Source organism: Nuphar pumila, chromosome 5 (genome assembly GCF_984573655.1).
Source record: "Nuphar pumila chromosome 5, dmNupPumi1.hap1.1, whole genome shotgun sequence".
Lineage (NCBI taxonomy): Eukaryota > Viridiplantae > Streptophyta > Magnoliopsida > Nymphaeales > Nymphaeaceae > Nuphar > Nuphar pumila.
Window position 1 is genome coordinate 130,821,976 of NC_143253.1, and position 19,539 is coordinate 130,841,514.

The 19,539-nt window shown below is 37.5% G+C and overlaps 2 protein-coding genes across 2 annotated transcripts in view; both read right to left on the reverse strand.

The window, feature by feature from the left end:
• Nucleotides 1-1,507: 1,507 nt before the first annotated feature.
• LOC149838740 (uncharacterized) lies at nt 1,508-2,093 on the reverse strand. Its single transcript, XM_090008308.1, has 2 exons — nt 1,948-2,093; nt 1,508-1,814 (listed from the first exon to the last, which is right to left on the reverse strand). The coding sequence occupies exons 1-2, from the start codon at nt 2,091-2,093 to the stop codon at nt 1,508-1,510; spliced, it is 453 nt and encodes a 150-aa protein (XP_089864434.1).
• A 6,844-nt stretch (nt 2,094-8,937) lies between these two features.
• LOC149838741 (serine/threonine-protein kinase CTR1-like) overlaps nt 8,938-19,539 on the reverse strand; it is a 42,971-nt gene continuing 32,369 nt past the window's right edge. Inside the window, exons 6-15 of the mRNA XM_090006779.1 lie at nt 18,829-19,389; nt 18,673-18,713; nt 17,981-18,049; nt 17,222-17,322; nt 16,998-17,082; nt 16,809-16,907; nt 16,655-16,723; nt 10,413-10,544; nt 10,152-10,246; nt 8,938-9,565 (exon numbers count right to left, since the gene is read on the reverse strand). Of these exons, the coding sequence (XP_089862905.1) occupies nt 9,469-9,565; nt 10,152-10,246; nt 10,413-10,544; nt 16,655-16,723; nt 16,809-16,907; nt 16,998-17,082; nt 17,222-17,322; nt 17,981-18,049; nt 18,673-18,713; nt 18,829-19,389 (1,349 nt within the window). The 3' untranslated portion in view covers nt 8,938-9,468. The remainder of the gene's footprint in view (nt 9,566-10,151; nt 10,247-10,412; nt 10,545-16,654; nt 16,724-16,808; nt 16,908-16,997; nt 17,083-17,221; nt 17,323-17,980; nt 18,050-18,672; nt 18,714-18,828; nt 19,390-19,539) is intronic.

Consider the following 19,539-nt stretch of genomic DNA (forward strand, 5'->3'; position numbering starts at 1 on the left):
CCTTTGTCGATTGCTCTTCCTGTTTTTCATCATCAAAATAATGTGAGTCTCTCTGAAGATAGTACAACTTTTTCTCAAAGAACTCTACATCATGAGAGAAAAAGAACTTTTTATTTTAAGGGTCATATCATTTATATCCCTTTTTAACCGAGGAGTATTCAAGGAATATGCACTTGGTTGCTCTTTTCTCAAGTTTGTCCCTGTTTCGTTCTTGCTAGTGCACAAAGCACTTACATCCAAAGACATGTAAATGAGATAAGGCTAGGTGTCTACCTCTCAACAGTTTCATAGGAGTCATATAGTGAAAGGATTGACTTGGAAGGCGATTTGACACATAACATGTGGTTGAGACTGCATATGCCCAATAAGTCTTAGGGACGTTCATGTGAAACATGAAAGCCTGAGCTATGTTCAGAAGGGTCCTGTTCTTGCGCTCCGCTACCCTCATTTTGTTGGGGTGTGCCCACACAAGTGGTTTGATGGGTAATCCCATGACTGGTGAGATATTCTGTGAAGGCAATATTTTGTACTCTCCCTTATTGTCAAAATGAAAGGTCTTAATTTAGGCATTGAACTGAGTTTCAACCATACTTTCAAATTTCCTATAAGCTTTGAAAACTTTGTCTTTATGTTTGAGAAGTATACTCAAGTCGCACGTGAATAATCATTAATAAAAGTAACAAAGTACTTGAAGCCAGAGTATGACTCAATTGGAACCGTACCCCACACGTCAAAATGGATAAGAGAAAAAATTTCATCACATTTAGTCTCAGATAAAGAGGCCGCAAACTGTCTAGGAGAGAAACGTCACCAATGCCTTGAATAGTAATTAAAGACCCATCAGCGATGGTTATAAGGCCTTTGGTGGCCGATCTGAGGTTGGACAAGTGGTCGATTTGCCCGTCATGTGGTCGATAGCACTGATGTTTACAACCCATCTTGAATTAATTAATTTTGAACTTAGGGCAGAACCATTATCCGTACCTTTGTCTAGTCTCCTAGCATCGCAACTAAGTTTGATTTGCTGATTTGTTACAACAGTTGTGTGAGGTCATTGATAGTAGTCATCGTCTTTAATCCTCTCTTGTTGTTTTGTAGTCTCTCTTGTCCTGGTCGATTATGAATTTTTCAGCATTTGTCTTTCACATGGCCTAGCTTTTTGCAGTGACTGCATTGAGGTCTCACTCGGCCTCATGGGCAATTACCATCCTTAGATTCAATCGTTGGAGGCATTAAATCATCCTTAGTGTTGCTAGTGAATGCAACCTTTTCAATTGCATTGATGAGGACCTTTACTTTCGAGTTCATTACCTTTCAATGAGTTTCCTCGCGTTGGATAGTTGAGCAGACTTCATTGAAGTGAGGCAACTCTTGGGACATGAGGATATGACTCCTTATATTGTCATAATTTTGTCCCAGACCAATAAGGATTTTGAAAACTTTATCTTCTTTGATCTACCTTCATGTAGTCTCTACATCGATTGTAACAAGACGGTATATACTCAACTCACCCCACATTGCACATAGGGAAGTACGAATGGAAGGGCTTTTCCTCCTTGGAGAGATGAGCGATCTCTGGCTGGAGTTGGTAGATTATAGCTAGATTGTTTTGCTCTTCGTAAACGTCTTGCAGTGAATCCCAGATGTCCTTGGCAGTGTCAAGGAAGAGGAAACCTTCAGCAACACTAGATTCCATAGAGTTCAACAGCCAGGACGTGACCAAGTGGTTTTCGGATTCCCACTCATCGTACGCAAGATCCTCAAGTTTCGGGGGTGTAATTTTGCAATTAACGATCTCCAACTTGGATTTGCCACTGAGAAAAAAGGTGGCACCTTTCAATTAGGCCAAATAGTTTGATCCGTTCAGAGGAACGGTGATCTTGAGAGTCAGGTCCTGCTCCTGCATGACTATCTTGGATGTGGTATGTGCCAAGGAGTTGCCCTTACTTCGCTCTCTTTCTCAGCCATGAATGAAAGAGAGGAATGACCTGAAGGAGGGAAGGATGACCTGGATGTGGTGGCTGTTGCACAGGCGATATGGTGGGCGAAGCATGATAAGGGTGGTCAGCCAAGGAGACCTGCTCTAATACCATGTTCAAACATGATGTGTGACAAATGAAAGCTAGACGAAGGCAGAAGGTTTACATCAAGGTTGTTAAATGCCATGAGGCGAAGGGAGGCGTTGAGCCTGCGCTTCGCCTCCTCTCACAACCAAGTCTCGCAGTTCTTGCTGTTTTGGTTAATATAAATGGATGTCTAAACACGTGGGTCCTTTGTTTAAATACCACTTTTCTGAAATCTATCGACTTAACATGTTTCAACTGTTTGGGGTGTGGCCTTTCATATAATAAAAGTTACCTGAATAATCAGAAATTTACCTTAGGCGCATCACTGCAACGCCTCAGTACCTTCAGCGTGCGCTTCGCCTCTGAAGCGTACGCTTCAGGTACTGAGGCGTACGCCTCTCACAACACTGGTTTACATGGTTCGGCTTGCAGCCTATATCCACGGGAGGAAGAATATCTTTTTCTTTTCTTATTCAATGGTACATTTGGATACAGGAAATGGGGCTTAAATAGGTGAGTATATCTTGACGTTCCCACCTCAAATGGGAAATTAGCAAGGGCAGGAAAACGGTTGTTATAAGCATTGAAGTCCCTATCTCAAATAGGAAACCAAGAGATGGGAGGAAGGAGAGGGTGATCATGGAAGGGAGACGTGTACAAGGCATCCTTGAGAAGGCACACATCTAGGAAACTTACAGGTTCAACCTCCATTTGATTAAGCGATGCTGGAGGTTTCCTTTCCTTCAGGCTCTGCAATCTCCGTTTCAGATAGCATTGTGGATCTATTTGGATGATTTCTAGGCATCTTATGAACAATCACAACTTTGGGACGATGATGGAGTGTCACTTTCCCCCATTCTTCTTGAGGAGTAGGGATGCACAATGACCCGAGCTAGCTCAGGCTCAGCTCGGCTCGGGCTCGACCCGTTTAAGCTTTGCTCGAGCTCGTTCGTGAAAGTAAATGAGTCAAGATTGTACACAAGTCCAGGCTCGATCTACATAAACTAGCCGAGCTTGATCAATCTACTAAACTCGCTGAAGCCTGATTAAGCTCTTAAAAATAGTATATATAAAATATGTTTGCAAAAATATAAAGAATAGCTCGAACAACCCAGGCTTGGCTCAGCTCGAGCTTGGAACTGAGCCGAGTTTGAACAATGATGTTCAAGCTCGGCTCCGAGCTTGAGCTAAGCTTGAACACATGCATTTTGAAACGAGCCGAGTAAAAACTGCCCAGGCTCAACTTGAACTCGGCTGGTGTGCATGCCTAGTCGATTCTTCAAAACATGGATTTTGTTTTTTCGATAGAGGGATTGTGAGGGAGTGATTTGTCGACCCTCATTGCGAACAAAATCCTATCTTCTGGTCGTAGACTATCTCCTGATGAAAACTACGGCGGTTCAGAATCACAATCTTGATTGTGGATTTCGAAACCACATTCAACATAACAACAACGCAGATCCATGCGAAGGCTCCTCTTTCCATGGCTCGGATGTAATTGTTGATCTCAAGGAGTTGACCCTGCAGAAAACGAGCCACCCCTTAGAAAACGTCTCGTGTCCAACATTCCATGGAAAGTCAGTAACTAGTTGTGAGCAGCATATCGTGTGTGCTTCTCTTCCCTTGCCGGGGAGGTCGAGAGCAAACCTTCAACGCACTTCTCCATGGAGAGATAAACCACATTTGGCTGAAGTTATGCAAGAACTCAGTAACTAGTTGAGAAACAATAGCAAATTTGATTGCCAACAAAAAATAAGTAAAATTGACCACAGTTCAAGGCTCTGAATCCTACCAACACAAGAAGCAGTTCTGAAGATGTCACTTGTGACTGCTGAAATTCAAGAGGCTTGCCATAAGTTACCCTTTCAAATTTTTAATTACAGCTAGGAATGGTAAACGAGCCCAGACTGGGTGTCGAGCTCGGTTTGTCTGGCTCTCAGGTGAGCTGAGCCAAACTCAATTCCGTATGAGCCAGTGACTAATAAGCCAAGCCCCAGACGCCCCATTGAAATAAAGTGATATTACCTTTTAATATGTTTCATGGTGACTGATTCTCACGACCTGGAGTTTGTAAGCATATTAACCAACCAGCTGAACCAACGTGCTAATTTTGATGTTAAGTGCTATATAAATCATATATATGTCTATTTAGACAGCCGATGCAACCTGAGCAGTGACGAACAACCATTGTTCATGTTTTGGCTAACTTACGCTACACGAGCTTCTTGTGGCTCCGCTCGCAGAGTTCATTTTTTTCTTTTTTCTTTTGGATAATCCAAGGGAAAAGCCCCATCACACTGCACCTTGGCTCTCCTGATCCGGTTGGTAAAACCCTTAAGGGCCCCCTGCCCACCGAGGAGTACACGCAGCTTCGACCTTGAGGCAAGGGACGCCACCCGTGGGTTTCAAACTTGTGGCGTCCGCTCACAGAGCTCATTTGATAAGCATGAATGAGCTTCATATGAGTCGAACTGTGAACCGAGCTAGCCACAAGCGGCTCAGTTTGTTTACGAGCCCTAACTGAGGATTTGACATAAGCAGCTGTCATTTCAACCAGGTTTGTTAAACCCGGACAGCATTATACCATGGCATTGCAGAGAAAATATGAGATAACGATGCCAATTAAGTGTTGTTTGCTGATAATTTAGCAGTCAAGATTGAGCCCATTTTCTTCCCTGATCAAGCAGAAGACCAGGAGGTTACTCAGGAACATAACAAGGCTAAGGTTGAGGACCTGGACAATCTAGCGGCTTTCTGTTTGCCATCAAAGAAGCTTCTTCTGTTGTGAACTGTGACATGGATGTGGATATGGGATATGACCATTTTTATAAAGTTTTCAATAAAACGAATACCTCCATCCTCATCTCTCTCTCTTTCTCTTATTCTACTACTACTTACATTGATACATTGATGGCAAAGGCTCCTTTCATTAAGGGCTCTTTTTGTTTTTTTTTTGAGAGGTAGGAAGAACACACATAACTCTAGAGGCAGGTTAGTTACCATATAGTTCTTGTTGCAACCTTTTTACAGTGAGAGTTTTTTTTGGGTGGTAAAACTAAAAAATGCTACACTTTTTGTTTGATTGTATGCTTCGGGTTTTGTGCAGAGGCTGAAGTTGTGTCTCTGCTTTCATTATTTGAAGAAGGATCCGATGCAGTGTAATTATAGTGTAAGGCTTTTAGTGGATCGGGTGCATCAACACAAGGTTTGATTGAGGGTGGTCAAGTGCAGCAGCACACTAAAGTTGTGCAACCTATCTCACCTGATCCTTCCTGAAATATTTTGATTGTTATACACAATACGTTCATCAAGGTAAGGGCTATTTGTGAAAGTCATCGAAACCAAAACTTGTTGCCTTACCACTTGGCCACACCCCATCTATGTTTCTATCCAACACGAATATACATTAATATTGGTATCGGGTGTTCGTCAATTTCAGCCCAGTATCTATGGAAGAAAGAAGTTTCTGAGATTTGACAAGTGTAAATCCGGAATAAAACTAAATTCATTGATCATTACATATAATTAAATTAAGATATTTTATGAAAGTATGATTCCATATAATTCAATTTGATTAGGGTTGTATTCTATGGTTATGATTCTATCATATATGTCTTTTACATTTCATTGAAAATCGATTTTATGGTATAGACGCTTATGACCTCTCCCTCTATGCCTTGCGGTAATGATTCCTCTGGCATTACTACCTTTACCGCAACAATGCCCATAGATCAAATTTGTTCATGGATTGGATTTCACTTCACTGTCTACGACTCCTTTGCGTGTGTTAGGGGTAGACGTAAAGGTATTTGTGCAAATAGGTATAATCCATGTAACTCCAGAAACTACCAAAATGAAAGAACTGATCATAATAACTATAAGTATAGGAAAGGAAAAGAACCCTATTTTTGTAGTTCCCACATTGCACTTGAGGCTTATTGGTAGAAAGGCATTGCAGTTTTTGAATGCCTTAGAGCACATATGAGCATGATAGAATCACATATAAAAAAAATTTGACTCCCTTAAAACACATATGAGCATGATATAATCATATATACAGTTTTTTGCCTACCTTAGAACACATATGAGCATGGTAGAATCACATATATAGTTTTTTTACTGCCTTTAGAACACATATGAACATAATTAAATCACATATAAAGTTTTTTAACTGTCTTAGAACACATATGAGCATGATATAATCAAATATACAGTTTTTTGCCTGCCTTAGAACACATATGAGCATGATAGAATCACATATACAGTTTTTTTACTGCCTTAGAGCACATATATGAGTATGATAGAATCACAAAAATAACTTTTTTATTGTCTTAGAATACATATGAGCATGATTGAATCACATATAAAGTTTTTTTACTGCCTTAGAACACATATGACCATGGTAGAATCACATATACATTTTTTTGACTGCCTTAGAGCACATATGAGCATGATTGAATCACATATAGGTTTTTTTACTGTCTTAAGAACACATATGAGCATGATAGAATCACATATACAGTGTTTTTACTGCTCTAGAACACATATGAGCATGATAAAATCACATATAGAGTATAATTTATTTCAATATATTTTGTTTATCAATACTGACCTTTTTTTTTCTCGTGTAGAATGCTGACGATAATCAGCGTAGTGAAGCTGAAGGGACAGATCAAAACAATGAACAAGAGGACGCACAAAATCTTGGCGATGATTAGATTCATGTATTGAATTTGTTCTACCTTCTTTTTGTTTCAAAAATGTAAATGTTGAATTGTAAATAATTAGAACTTGCGAATTTTACAGTGGATCGATTAATTGTTTTAGTTTCCTTTTATATGTATTTTGATGTGTACTTTGTTTTTTATTCACAGAAAATATAAATTGTATAGAAAATATAAATTGTATCACGAGAAATTTTTTCTCGATATTTAATTTTCAAATATTTTTTTAAATTTTTTTCTTTGTTTGTGATGGATTAGCGACGGATATATCTGCCGCTAATTACTATTAGTGTTGAATGTAGCGACGACTATAAATCCATCGCAACACCAAAATCACTGTATAGTAACGACGACATTGCGATGGATGTTGGCATTTGTTATTTTGTCGCAACTTAGCGACGGAACTGGCGACAGATACATTTCATCGCTACTTAGCGACGGAATGGGCGACGAATATATTCTGTCGCTAATTATCGTCGAAAAATTTACGTTGAAAGTGATCTGTCGCTAATCCATCGCTAAACAGCTTAGCGACGAATTTAGGTCATCGCTAATCCACAGGTTTCTTGTAATGATAGGATCGAAACATTAGATATTGTTCAACTTGAATGCCTTAAACCGAATCACCTAACCAAATGTATGGAAATTCTTTTCTTTGCACGGTTACATACTCATAGCATGTATGGTTGCATCTCATGTTCATGTGATTTGGATTCACATGTAATTTCAAATCACATATTCCACCAGGTGATTTCGAATCATATGAGATTGACTCCAAATGTGATTTCAGATCATATTCTGTTTCTCATTTTCATTTTCATTTTCATTTTTTGATGTTTAGTAGTTGTGCAAATGAGATTCATTCTCTAGTTTGCATGAGACACTTTTTTTCTTAATTTAATTGGAAATCTGGGAATAGACCCCAACCCTTGTTTATAAGTGTGACTTTGCAATCCAACCATGGCATTCGATATTTTGTTATCCTATGCTGAACTCAGTACAAATCAAGATGCAATGGACAAGGCCCGAGTCGGGCGTACTCCAGCTTGCTTAACATGGGAAAATACAGGGTCTTTAGCGGTTTCACCATTAGTTAACCCCTAATCGATAATACAAATACAGTTTAAATGACCAATTGTTAGGTCATCACCAGTTTTATCTCCAAACCGTCTTTAAAGGGTTTCCAAAGGCACGGTCGTTTGCTTAATCTGAACTTACAAGTGTTTTCTCTATAGCGGGGTGGTTGTGAAGGTGCTGAGATGAAGGCAATAGATCAAACCCCACTCGTGCATGGGGTGGGCCACGTAAGGCAGGGTGGTCGTGGGGCCCCACCCGGGGTTTTCCTCGCTTTGGCGAGGGTTCCTCGTCATCAAAAAATACTTAGTGGAGAACAAATACATCAGATCAGACATTTTTCAAGTTCAGGTTTGCTTTTAAAGTGATAAAAATCAACAGCTCAAATTGCATTAGAACTTTATGATAAAAAAATTTTAATTTTTTATTAAATTAATTCAACTTAAAACATGTTAAATAAATAAGCAATGATACATGCACAGTTTCAGATTGAGAGAAAAACCCTACAACTTTGTTTTTTTTGCAGTGGATAGGACCACTAAGAGAGAGAACTTGTTAGGCCTTACCAATTACTCCAGTTTTCAGCTGGCACACTAATATAACTGATAGGATTACGTTCCCATCTTATCAAATAAAAAATAAAGTAAGAAAAATAAAATCTCAACATATTGACAGTGTTCGCTGCCCACAATGCCAAGTTTTCTTTTCCGTTTAAGGGAAAACAACTCTACTGATTCTCCGTCTTTATATGCTCCGCTCATCTGGTAGAGGCGACTTGTAAATGTCACCAAGTTGACAGGACATCACAAATTCGAAACCCACAAATAGCATCTCTTGCCACAAGGTCAAAAACTGGGCGTGATTCTCGGTGGGCAGGGGGACCTCAAGGGTTTTACCAACTGGGGTTTTACCTTGGATTATCCAAAAAATATATATTTGAAAAACAATTTTAACCTGAAGAGCATCAAACGTAGCAAATCAAAGATGACAGTTAGATTCAACATAAGGCCTTAACATACTCGAAAATTAATTCTCATTAAAACAGGTTTGAATTTGACAATGCACTTCAAAACTTGGTCAATATTAACTTTTCTATTTACAAACTCGCCTTATCATATTAATCGTGGCGTCCTGATACAGTTATTATTCTCCCTTGTACAAGGTTGACAAGAACTCGATCTTATCATTCATTGTGATTATTTACAAGCAAAAAGAAAAAAAAACGCGCATACAGTGTCCCATGGAACAAAATTCACAAATCTTTCCTTGTTTTTATTTCACAAGCTGCAGAGAACAGCTCCCTGTTGGCCAAGATCTCATCAGACACCAGAATAACTTCACTGCGACTCTCAAAAACAAGCTCTATAACCGTTCATCATCATCATAGTAGTAAGTCATCATCCTGACGTCCATTATTATCATCCAAAACCAAAAAAGCATCATTGTCAAACGATGCCAAAAAAGGCTGCTGGTTGAATCATTTGAAATCCAGCATGCTGAATCGTGCCTCCAGGGTGACAAAAATCCCCTGACCGCAGCATCACCAAAAGAATCACAAAAGCTCCAAGGAAAAAATAGATAAGCAGAAACTGCCTCGAGGACTGTCAGGTGTTCCCCATATGCGACGACTGAGAAGGTGATTTCAATAATTTCTTCAGCGTGTCAACAATACTTGCAAAAGATGGTCGCTGCTTCGGATCGCTGCCAAGATGCCAAAAAAATGGATATTTAAAGACCTAAAGCAAACAGAAAAATGCAACCAAATTGATCTAGACCAACCGAAGCCCTTGCCAACAGCCACATTGCCATGCACCAGCTGATTTTTGCCACATCAAGACAAATCAAGATACTTGGGTGTAATCAGTATAAGCTCAATGGCACTAAGAGTATCAAAATAATTGTGCTTTTCTTTTTTTCATCTTCCCCTAACAACTCTATTCACTAGTTACTAATACAAGAATAAACTGAAATTTCCTTTTTTATATTAATTCCCAAGAAGCAGTTCTAAATGTGATCCATTACAATCCAGCTTATGTCACATGGATACGGATGAGGATATGGGGATACAGCCATTTTTATGAAATTTCCAATGACTAGCATAAAAAGGGATACGGAACAGCAGTCAAAATGGGGTATCCGAGTGACATAGCATCCAGCAATTGATACATGCACGTTTAAAAATGGGCAAGTTTTTTTTGAGATATCATAAATCAAGCCATTAGAGCAATTCATAAACCAAAAATGATGCAAGGAGATTTAGCTAAAGAAATACACAAACAATTCTTACTTGGCCCAGCAAGCCTCCATCAGAGCGGCCAATGTGGGGTTGGTATTTGGTGGAATGACAAGTCTCCTGTTCTGGAAAGCAACGGCCCCTACAACCTGATTTTATTTTTCTTTTAGTTAACATATTCAAAAGTCGCAGGAGGGAAATCTATGCAAACTTGGTTGGATATATCTAGTGCAAATTGAACGACCATAATTTTGGATTAAAAGATACAAAATAGTAACAGATGAACATAGCAGCCTTGAGTCAGAGCAAACTCACCTGTGCAGGGCTAAGCTCGACCCATGGTTGCTGCATGGTTTCAAACTCCCACAAGATCACTCCAAAACTGTATACATCAGATTTTTCATTTGAGGGCTCTTCACGAAGGAACTCAGGAGCCATCCACTCAGGCTGAAAGCGATCATGAACATTGTCAAATTAAAAAGATAAATATGAGAGCTTGGGCATGAAAGAACAATATCATATCCATGACTTTCACTAATATATGTTTTCACCATGAGTAGCGGTTTAATCATACTCTTCACGTCAGTAGAGGTATGAGAGATTGGGCACGAGTGAATTGTAAGAAAATGGAATCCTCAAACAAACTTCAAATGCTTTCTCACGAATAAACTCTCTCAAGAACCATAAAGGTTCACACACAAGGAAAACACTTAAGAACCACTAGGGTTCACACACAAAATACTCAAAAAAGAGATTCCAAATGAAAAAGTGAAGAATTGATTTCACTTAAGTGGGACAAAACCCACATACACAAGATAAAATACAATGGGGTAACTCCCCATATATATACACAAAAAGAGCGCGCAAGGGAGAGTTGTTTGACATGCCAACAACTCTAAATAGAGCCGTTGGAGTGTCCAACGACTCTCACAGCTTTTGCTTTTTGACTTAGTCAAAAAGCAAAAGGTCTATATTATGTCCAAAAATGAAAAATAAACTAAAAAGTAAAAACCTAACTAACCTATGCTATTGTAACTAAACTGGAAAAAAAAAGATTACATATTATGGGATATTTACGTATGAGATTATCTATGAGATTATAATTTTTAACACTCCTCCTCAAACTTACGGTTGAACAACCGAAAGTTTGTCCAAGAGAAAGTGAAATCGAGGAGTAGCAAACGGTTTGGTGAAGAAATCTGTCAGTTGAAGTTCTGATGAAACATAGGGAAGATCAATGGTGCCTTGTAGAAATTTCTCAAGTACACAGTGGTAGTTCATTTCGATATGCTTGGTTCGTTCGTGGAATGTTCGATTACTGGCAATGTAAATGCAACTTTTATTGTCACAACATAACTGTGATGCACTTGTACTTGTAACACCCATATCATGAAGTAATCGTCTCAACCAGACCACTTTCATGGTGGTGGTAGCCATGGCTCTGTACTCGGCTTCAGTAGACGAAAGAGAAACCTTCTGTTGTTTCTTACACCTCCATGAGAACAATGACTCTCCAAGGAACACACAAAGTCCAATAGTTGAGTATCGATCATTTGGATCACCTCCCCAATCTGCATCAGTATAAGGAGTTAATTCAAATGTAGAAGAAGCCGACAAAAATAGTCCTCTAAAAATGAAAGTTTTTAATATATCTAATAATGCGTAACACAACTCTCATATGAACAGAGGTGGGGGCATGCTGGAATTGACTTGTGTAAACAACATCTGCAATGTCAGGTCTTGTGATAGAGAGGTAAGACAACGCCCCCAACAAGTTGTCTATAAGGTGTTGAGTTCTTAAGAGGTTCCCCATCGTCAATTTTCATTTTGATGTTCACAACTTCAAGGGTATTAACATGTTTGTCATCTGTGATTCCTGACCTGTCAATAATATCAAGAGCAAATTTAGATTGAGTTAGTAAATAACCTCTAGGAGAATAAGTTATTTCAATACCAAGAAAAAATTTAAAAAAACTTAAATCACTCATTTCAAAGTTGGTTTTGAGAAATTTTTTGATATTGTCAACTCCATGTTTATCACTTCCTGTGATGATCATGTCGTCCACGTAGAGAAGAAGAATGATGATCCCTACATTAGATTTCTTAATAAACAAAGTTATGTCAGTAAGACAAAATTGAAAGCCAAAATCAAGCATAACCTTACTGAATTTATCATACCAAGCCTTTGGGGCTTGCTTAAGACCATATAAGGCCTTATGTAACCGAAGAGCTTTTCCTTGAGAAACTTCAATGCCAGGAGGTGGCTCAATATAGACTTCTTCGGCTAGACTTTCATTGAGAAATACATTCTTGACATCCATTTGAAAGATATGTCATTTCTTTATGGAGGCAAGGGCTATTAGAGTTCTTACGGTGGTCATTCTAGCGACTTGTGTAAAGGTTTCTTCGTAGTCTATGTCATATTCTTGGGAATAGCTTTTGGCGACTAGTCGAGCTTTAAATCGTTCAAGAGTGTCATCACTCTTAGTTTTAACTTTGTATACCCATCGACATCCTATGAGCTTTTTCCCAAGTAGAATATCTTGAATAGTCCACGTGTTTGCCTTTTCCAAGGCATTTAACTCGGTTGTCATAGCTTCGACCCATTCTAAATGTTCTTTTGTTGTATTATAGTTTAAAGGTTCTATATAGGAGTGTAACAGGACAATATATGCTTGATGTTTTGGTGAAAAAGATATATAGGATACAAATTTTTCGAGCACCTTTGACACCCTAGATGATTTTCTGGTCTCAACTTGATCCTGTGCTTTGATATATTTTTCTAGAGCACAAGGTTGCTCTAGATTTCCTAGCCTGAAGTATTTGAATGTAGTCTGGATGAGATGTTTCAACGTTGATTATACTATTTTGATCTTCTTGATCAACTTCTTCTTCATTAATTTCTGAAACTAAGTCCAATAAGAAGTATTCATCAACCTCTCTAGGGTTTTTAGTTTTAAAAAAACTTTCATTTTCTAAAAAAGATACATTTTGTGACACATATAACTTCCTAGTTCTGAGATCAAGGCATCTATAGTCTTTCTGATTGCTTGCATAACCAAGAAATGCACAATGAATGGCCTGGGGGAAAGTTTGTCATTTTTGTTGGAGAAAACAAAACATTTGCAACCAAATACTCTTAATCGCGAATAATCTGGAATTTGTTTGAAAAGTTTGTCAACAGGTGATACATTTTTTAACAAAGACGATGGCATTCTATTAATGAGATATACTGCGGTTAGAGTAGCTTCGGCCGAAAAAAAAATTGGAACTTGGTGAGTAATGAGCAGAGTTCTTGTTGTATTTTAATGTGTCTATATTTTCGTTCTGCTAAACCATTTTGTTGTGGAGTATATGGGCATGACTTTTGATGTAAAATACCATGTAGATTTAAGTAATCGCTAGATTTTTTTGATAAATACTCCCCCCCTGAATCAGTGCAAAATATAGAGATATCATTCTTAAATTGGTTCTTAACCAGTTTATGAAATATTTTAAAATGTAAAAATACTTCGGATTTATGTTTGAGAAAATAAATCCAGGTATGTCTTGTAAAATCATCTACAAAAATGATATAGTATGAAAACCCTCCTTCTGATATGACAGGTGCAGGACCCCATACATCCGAATGTACTAACTCAAGAGGTCGAGATGAGATAAAATTTCTTTCTTGAAAGGGTAATCTCTTCATTTTTTCAAGAATAAATTTTTCACATTTAAATGTCTCAGAATTACAAAAGTTTTTCATATTTAAAAAAAAATGAATTTTGGATATGTTAGGATGACCAAGTCTCCTGTGCCATAAATCCAAGTCCATTTTCTGAACATTATAACAAAACGTATTCTTGAGAATTTCTAAAAAATCCATATAGTATATGCCTCATTCTCTATGAACTTCCCAATCAGCTTCCTTGACTGGTGATCCTGCACTTGGCAACCATGAGAAGAGAAGGAAATGTTATATCCATAGTCATATAATTGAGAAACGGATAAGAGATTGAGGTTGAATTTTGGAATATATCTAATTTGAGAAATATGAAATCCTTTTAAGTTTTGAAAAGTTTTTTCAAAGTTCCCTTTTGCTTTAATTTCTAGTGATGTTCCATCAACAGTAAAAACATTGGACCTATTTGAGTTATGACATTCATATAGCATTTCAATATTCAGAGTCATATGGAAAGAAACACCTGAGTCAAGAAGCCATAGAGTTTTACCTGGATCGAAAGTGCTAACTGAAGAGACTGCAGCTCCCGTAGATGAAGATGCTCCCTTAAGTAGAGGTCCAAGAGCTTCTACCAATTGTGTCAGTGACATGCTTCCAATGGAAGATTCACTTGATTCTTGTGGTGGTCTGATGGTGGCGACCTTTTTCTCATAGGGCCTTTTTAATTTTAGGCAACGGGTTTTTACATGTCCCGGATCACGATAATAGTAGCAAATGATTTTTCTTCTCTCAAAATTATTTCCTTGTTTTTCATCATTTTCGCGTCTATAGTTAGAAGGTTTGTAAATCCTGACATAGTTTTTGGGTTTCGAGACGGCTAGAATTGGGTCATCATTCTTGGAGATTCTACTTTTGAGTCTATTTTCTTTCATACTTTAACTCCTCTATTGTGTCTTCTATTGAAGACACTTTTTCACGATGAAGGAGGATAGACTTAGTGGATTCAAATTCCGATCTTAATCCACTAATGAAATGAAAAAAGTGTTCCGCATTGATTTGATTTTGGCAGAGTTCAATATCTTATGGACAATGCCCACTTTGATTCAAAAAGAGTTAATTCTTTCCACAATTCCGACAAGCCATTATAATACACTCTAATGCTCTTGTCTCCTTGAACCATATTTCTTACTTTAATTTGAAGATTGCAATATCTTTAAAAGAATACATTCTCTTAAGATAGTCTCAAGCTTCATTTGCATGCTCAAATTTTGCTAAACTTGAGCATTTTTTTATATCAACACTTGAAATAAGCCAAGACATGATCTTGGCATGTCCCATACGCCATTCTTTTCACTTTTTCTTGTAAGTAGATATGGCCTTAATTCTTTCTACCTCCGTGAGAAGTATTTTCTTTTCTCCTTCATCCTTTGTAAGAATTAGAGTAGGTTCCTCATTGGTTCCATCTACTAATCCCCATAAACCCTTCCCCCATATAAGATGTTTTATAATTGAAACTCATGTGACATAGTTTAAATCATTTAGTTTGATGAGCTTAATGGTGACATTATCATTGTCATCCATTTTACAATATTTGGAAAAAGAGATAAGAGAAGAAAGAGAAAAAATAAATAGAAGAATACTCTACCACAAATGATGAGTACAAATATCCTTCAAGCTTTTTATGCCTTCACACGATCACCATTTCAAAAAGGATCACTTTCTTGCAAGAAACTTGTGTGGCACGTTTCTCAATGCACGGAAAGAACTTATCTTGATTGCTTCAACCAAACTTTGATACCATGTAAGAAAATGGAATCCTCAAACAAACTTCAAATGCTTCCTCACTAATAAACTCTCTCAAGAACCATAAAGGTTCACACACAAGGCAAACACTTAAGAACCACTAGGGTTCACACACAAAATAATCAAAAGAGAGATTCCAAATGAAAAAGTGAAGAATTGATTTCATTTAAGTGGGACAAAACCCACATACACAAGATAAAATACAATGGGGTAACTCTCCTTGTATATATACACAAAAAGAGAGGGCAAGGGAGAGTTATTGGACATTCCAACATCTCTAAATAGAGTCGTTGGAGTGTCCAACGACTCTCCCAGCTTCTGCTTTTTGACTTGGTCAAAAAGCAAAAGGTTTATATTATGTTCAGCTTTTGCTTTTTGACTTAGTCAAAAAGCAAAAGGTCTATATTATGTCCAAAAATGAAAAATAAACTAAAAAGTAAAAACCTAACTAACCTATGCTACTGTAACTAAACTGGAAAAAAAAGATTACATATTATGGGATATTTACATATGAGATTATCTATGAGATTACAATTTTTAACATGAATAACATCATATCCATAACTTTCACTAATATATGTTTTCACAATGAATAGCGCTTTAATCATACTCTTCATGTCAGTGGAAGATGATAGTGCACAAGTACAGTAAAATTAAGAGTAAGCATAAGTGTACTATGTATTGAACCATTGTATAGATATTATTTCACAATCATAGCCAATGATCTCAAAATATTTCTTACAAGAACGTGACAACCAGTTCTGAACAATACAAAAAATGAAAGAAAGAATAGCAGCCAATGATCCATAGACCTTCACCATTAGGGAGGTTTTTATTTGTCTCTTTTGAGGAAAAACAGAATTAAGAACTGAAGAAACTTCCTTTTTCACTATCTAAACTGAAAGTAATAATATCAAAAAAGAATAATTACATTGACTGCATAATTATAGATTATCTTGCTGTAAAGGCAATAAATAATCTTTTTCTAAAAGAATATTTCAACTATGCAAGCATTTCCTGAAAACAATCACTGAAGTTCAATGGAAGATTAAACCCAAAGTATACTGTTGAAGATAAAAAAAGTTCATACCGTCCCAGCTATAGATTTGGATGAGATAAATGTGTTGGCCTTGAATCTGGACAACCCAAAATCACATACCTGAATGCACAAATATCAAGAAATCATAGTCAGCCAACAAAGTGAAGATAACCAGTACAGTAAATGCATTATTCCAATGTAATACCTTGACTGCCCAATTCTTGTCCACCAATAAATTTGGAGATTTAAGATCCCAGTGAACTATAGGGGGGCTAAGACAATGAAGATAGTTAATGCCTTTGGCCTGCACATAGCACACAAATACAAACTGCTAAATACATCGTGGGATTCTCAAGGACTTCAGGGGATAAATAATGGCAAGTGTTGTCCTAACCACATCCAATGCCATGCGCAACCGTCTCCTTTTATCCAAGATCTCACCAGCAGCTGCTTTATGAATCAGACGATACAGACTACCCCTGCCACACAGGAATCAACTTTTAACATGTGCTACTAGAATAAAATTTGATAGTTAATACAGTTCCAGTTCCAGTTCCAGTTCCAGTTCCAGTTCCAGTTCCAGTTCCAGTTCCAGTTCCTTTTAACCAAACATCTGACCTTGGTAAGTACTCAGTTACTATCGATAAATGTGGACGTTTAGTAACTGCACCCATGAAGAGAACGACATTTGGATGACGGACACGTTTCATAATAGCAACCTAAGACAATCAAGAGAAAATCAGGATGATGACAAACATATACACATTTAGCCAGAATTATCAACCAGCTTTGGGTAAAGGTGCACCATGTAGAAAAAAGAAGGCAAGATAAACCAGGGAGCAGAGCAACTCAAGCCAACAACAGGGTACTGTGGCTATATATAAGAATCTCATTGAATGTGGAGATGCACACGTGTGAGCATGAGTGTGATGGTGGAAACATTTTGATATGCATGTGTAAGTGGATTATCTGTAAAACTTGAAAACATAGATCCAAATGTAAGTATGGTAAAGAGAGCCTTTTATCTGGTTTACATATCTACGTTTAAGTGAACATTGTAGTGGAAACAGTAAATTACAGCAATCATGACTTGCATAATGCTAATTGCCTAGAGTGATTAATATTTCAATACTAATGTAACTGATAATATAAATTACTGAATGAACTCTAAAACAAATGTTCAGTTTCAACTAGAAGTCGAAAAGGAAGCAATACAGGAAATAAAATGAAATGCACATGCAACAATAGAAATCATAACTGATCTGAACTTATAAGACGGTAAGTTTATCAGATAACCATGCTTGATCACCTAGTAACCACATACAAGTTGGTATAGCTTCAACAGTCGAAAAAAGGATCATTTCAAACATTAGATACCTCTCTCAGAAACTCCTTGAGTTGATCTTCACTAAAATCTTGATCACTAAGAACCTTGACTGCAACATCCTGAGATCAAGTTTCCAACAAAAAAACTCATTAGCACAGACCTTAAAAAGTAAACTATGAGCAGAAATCAATAGACCACAATGGAAACAATGTCAGAAATTGCTAGTCCACAAAAAAAAACAATGTCAGAAATTTAACAGATGAACATGTGCAAATTGAATGACTTGGAACACTGTGTTTATGTTGCGGATTCCTGTGATGCATTTGTTGGAGTGCCTTCTTCACATATCTCTTTTGTGTACAATATGATGAAATAAGTGCTTTTATTGTTGTGCTAGTACTTTTCTTTTTTTTTGAATTGCAAATTGTCAGATGTTTGCTATTGAACAGAAACATATGCAATATTGACATTACTGCAAGTCAAAGCTGACTTCTGGTTACTATTCTAATTTTAGTGAGATTTATTGATGCACTTATGAGAGATCATGAAGTCAGACCTCATTGTTTTGATTTCATCATCTATCTGCATCAGCATCTCAAACATATTCCTCTAAGTGTATAGAAATTGACAGTGGAACATCAATCGCTCATTTCAATTTTCAACTATAATGACTCTTTGATGTATGAAAAAAAAAACTATAATAAAAACTTGTTGAAATGATAATAAGGTCAGAAGTACTAACCGATCCATGCCATTCAGCACGATGAACAGTTCCAAAGGAACCTGCAATGAACATTCCCTTGAATAGTTAACTTTAGTAAACAAACAAGAGAGAAGAAAACTAGCACCAAAAGAATGAAACACTACACATAAAATAATCTGTTAAAGCAGAACATACCAGCACCAATGCGCTCTTTTATGTGCAATTCATCCCATGAAATCTCAAGCCAATCCATTGCAAGAGATGGTTCAAGACTCAAATAACCTGGTCTGGCAACACTAGAACCAGGCAAGCTCCTTTTTTTGTCAACCTCCAATTGCCGACCGGGAATCTCCAATTTTGGCTTCTCAGATTTATTACCATCCAATGGAATATTGGATGCAACACTAGTCTCCACATCACAAGGTTTTTCAACAAAGCCTACAGATTGATCAGCAGCATGGAAAACTGAAGCATTTTCACAAACACCTTGATGAGCCTCTGACATGCAACCTTGACTGGCCAAGCTCTTGCTGTGAGGAAGACCCTCGGCATACTCTTTAAACTCCATGAGCATCAGTGGCATGTTCTCTCCATGTGCTACCTCAGTTTGAAATGGTTCACATGCTTTTGAATTATCATATATTCTATGATCCAGCATGGGTAGAGCTGCTTTTCCAGCACCCATCCCAACTTTGTAATAGTTATTTGCCTCACGAGGACCTGCTGTATCAATGACATCAACAGAACCTCGCCCCCCTAAGCCATGAGCCATCAACACATCCAAATCAATTAACGAGAACATGCTAATAATTTGATAGAGAAGATCTTATTGTAAATTCAATCATGCATTCCTTCCAGACACAACCAGAAAACAATCACAACCTCAGGCACAATTTAAACTGTCTC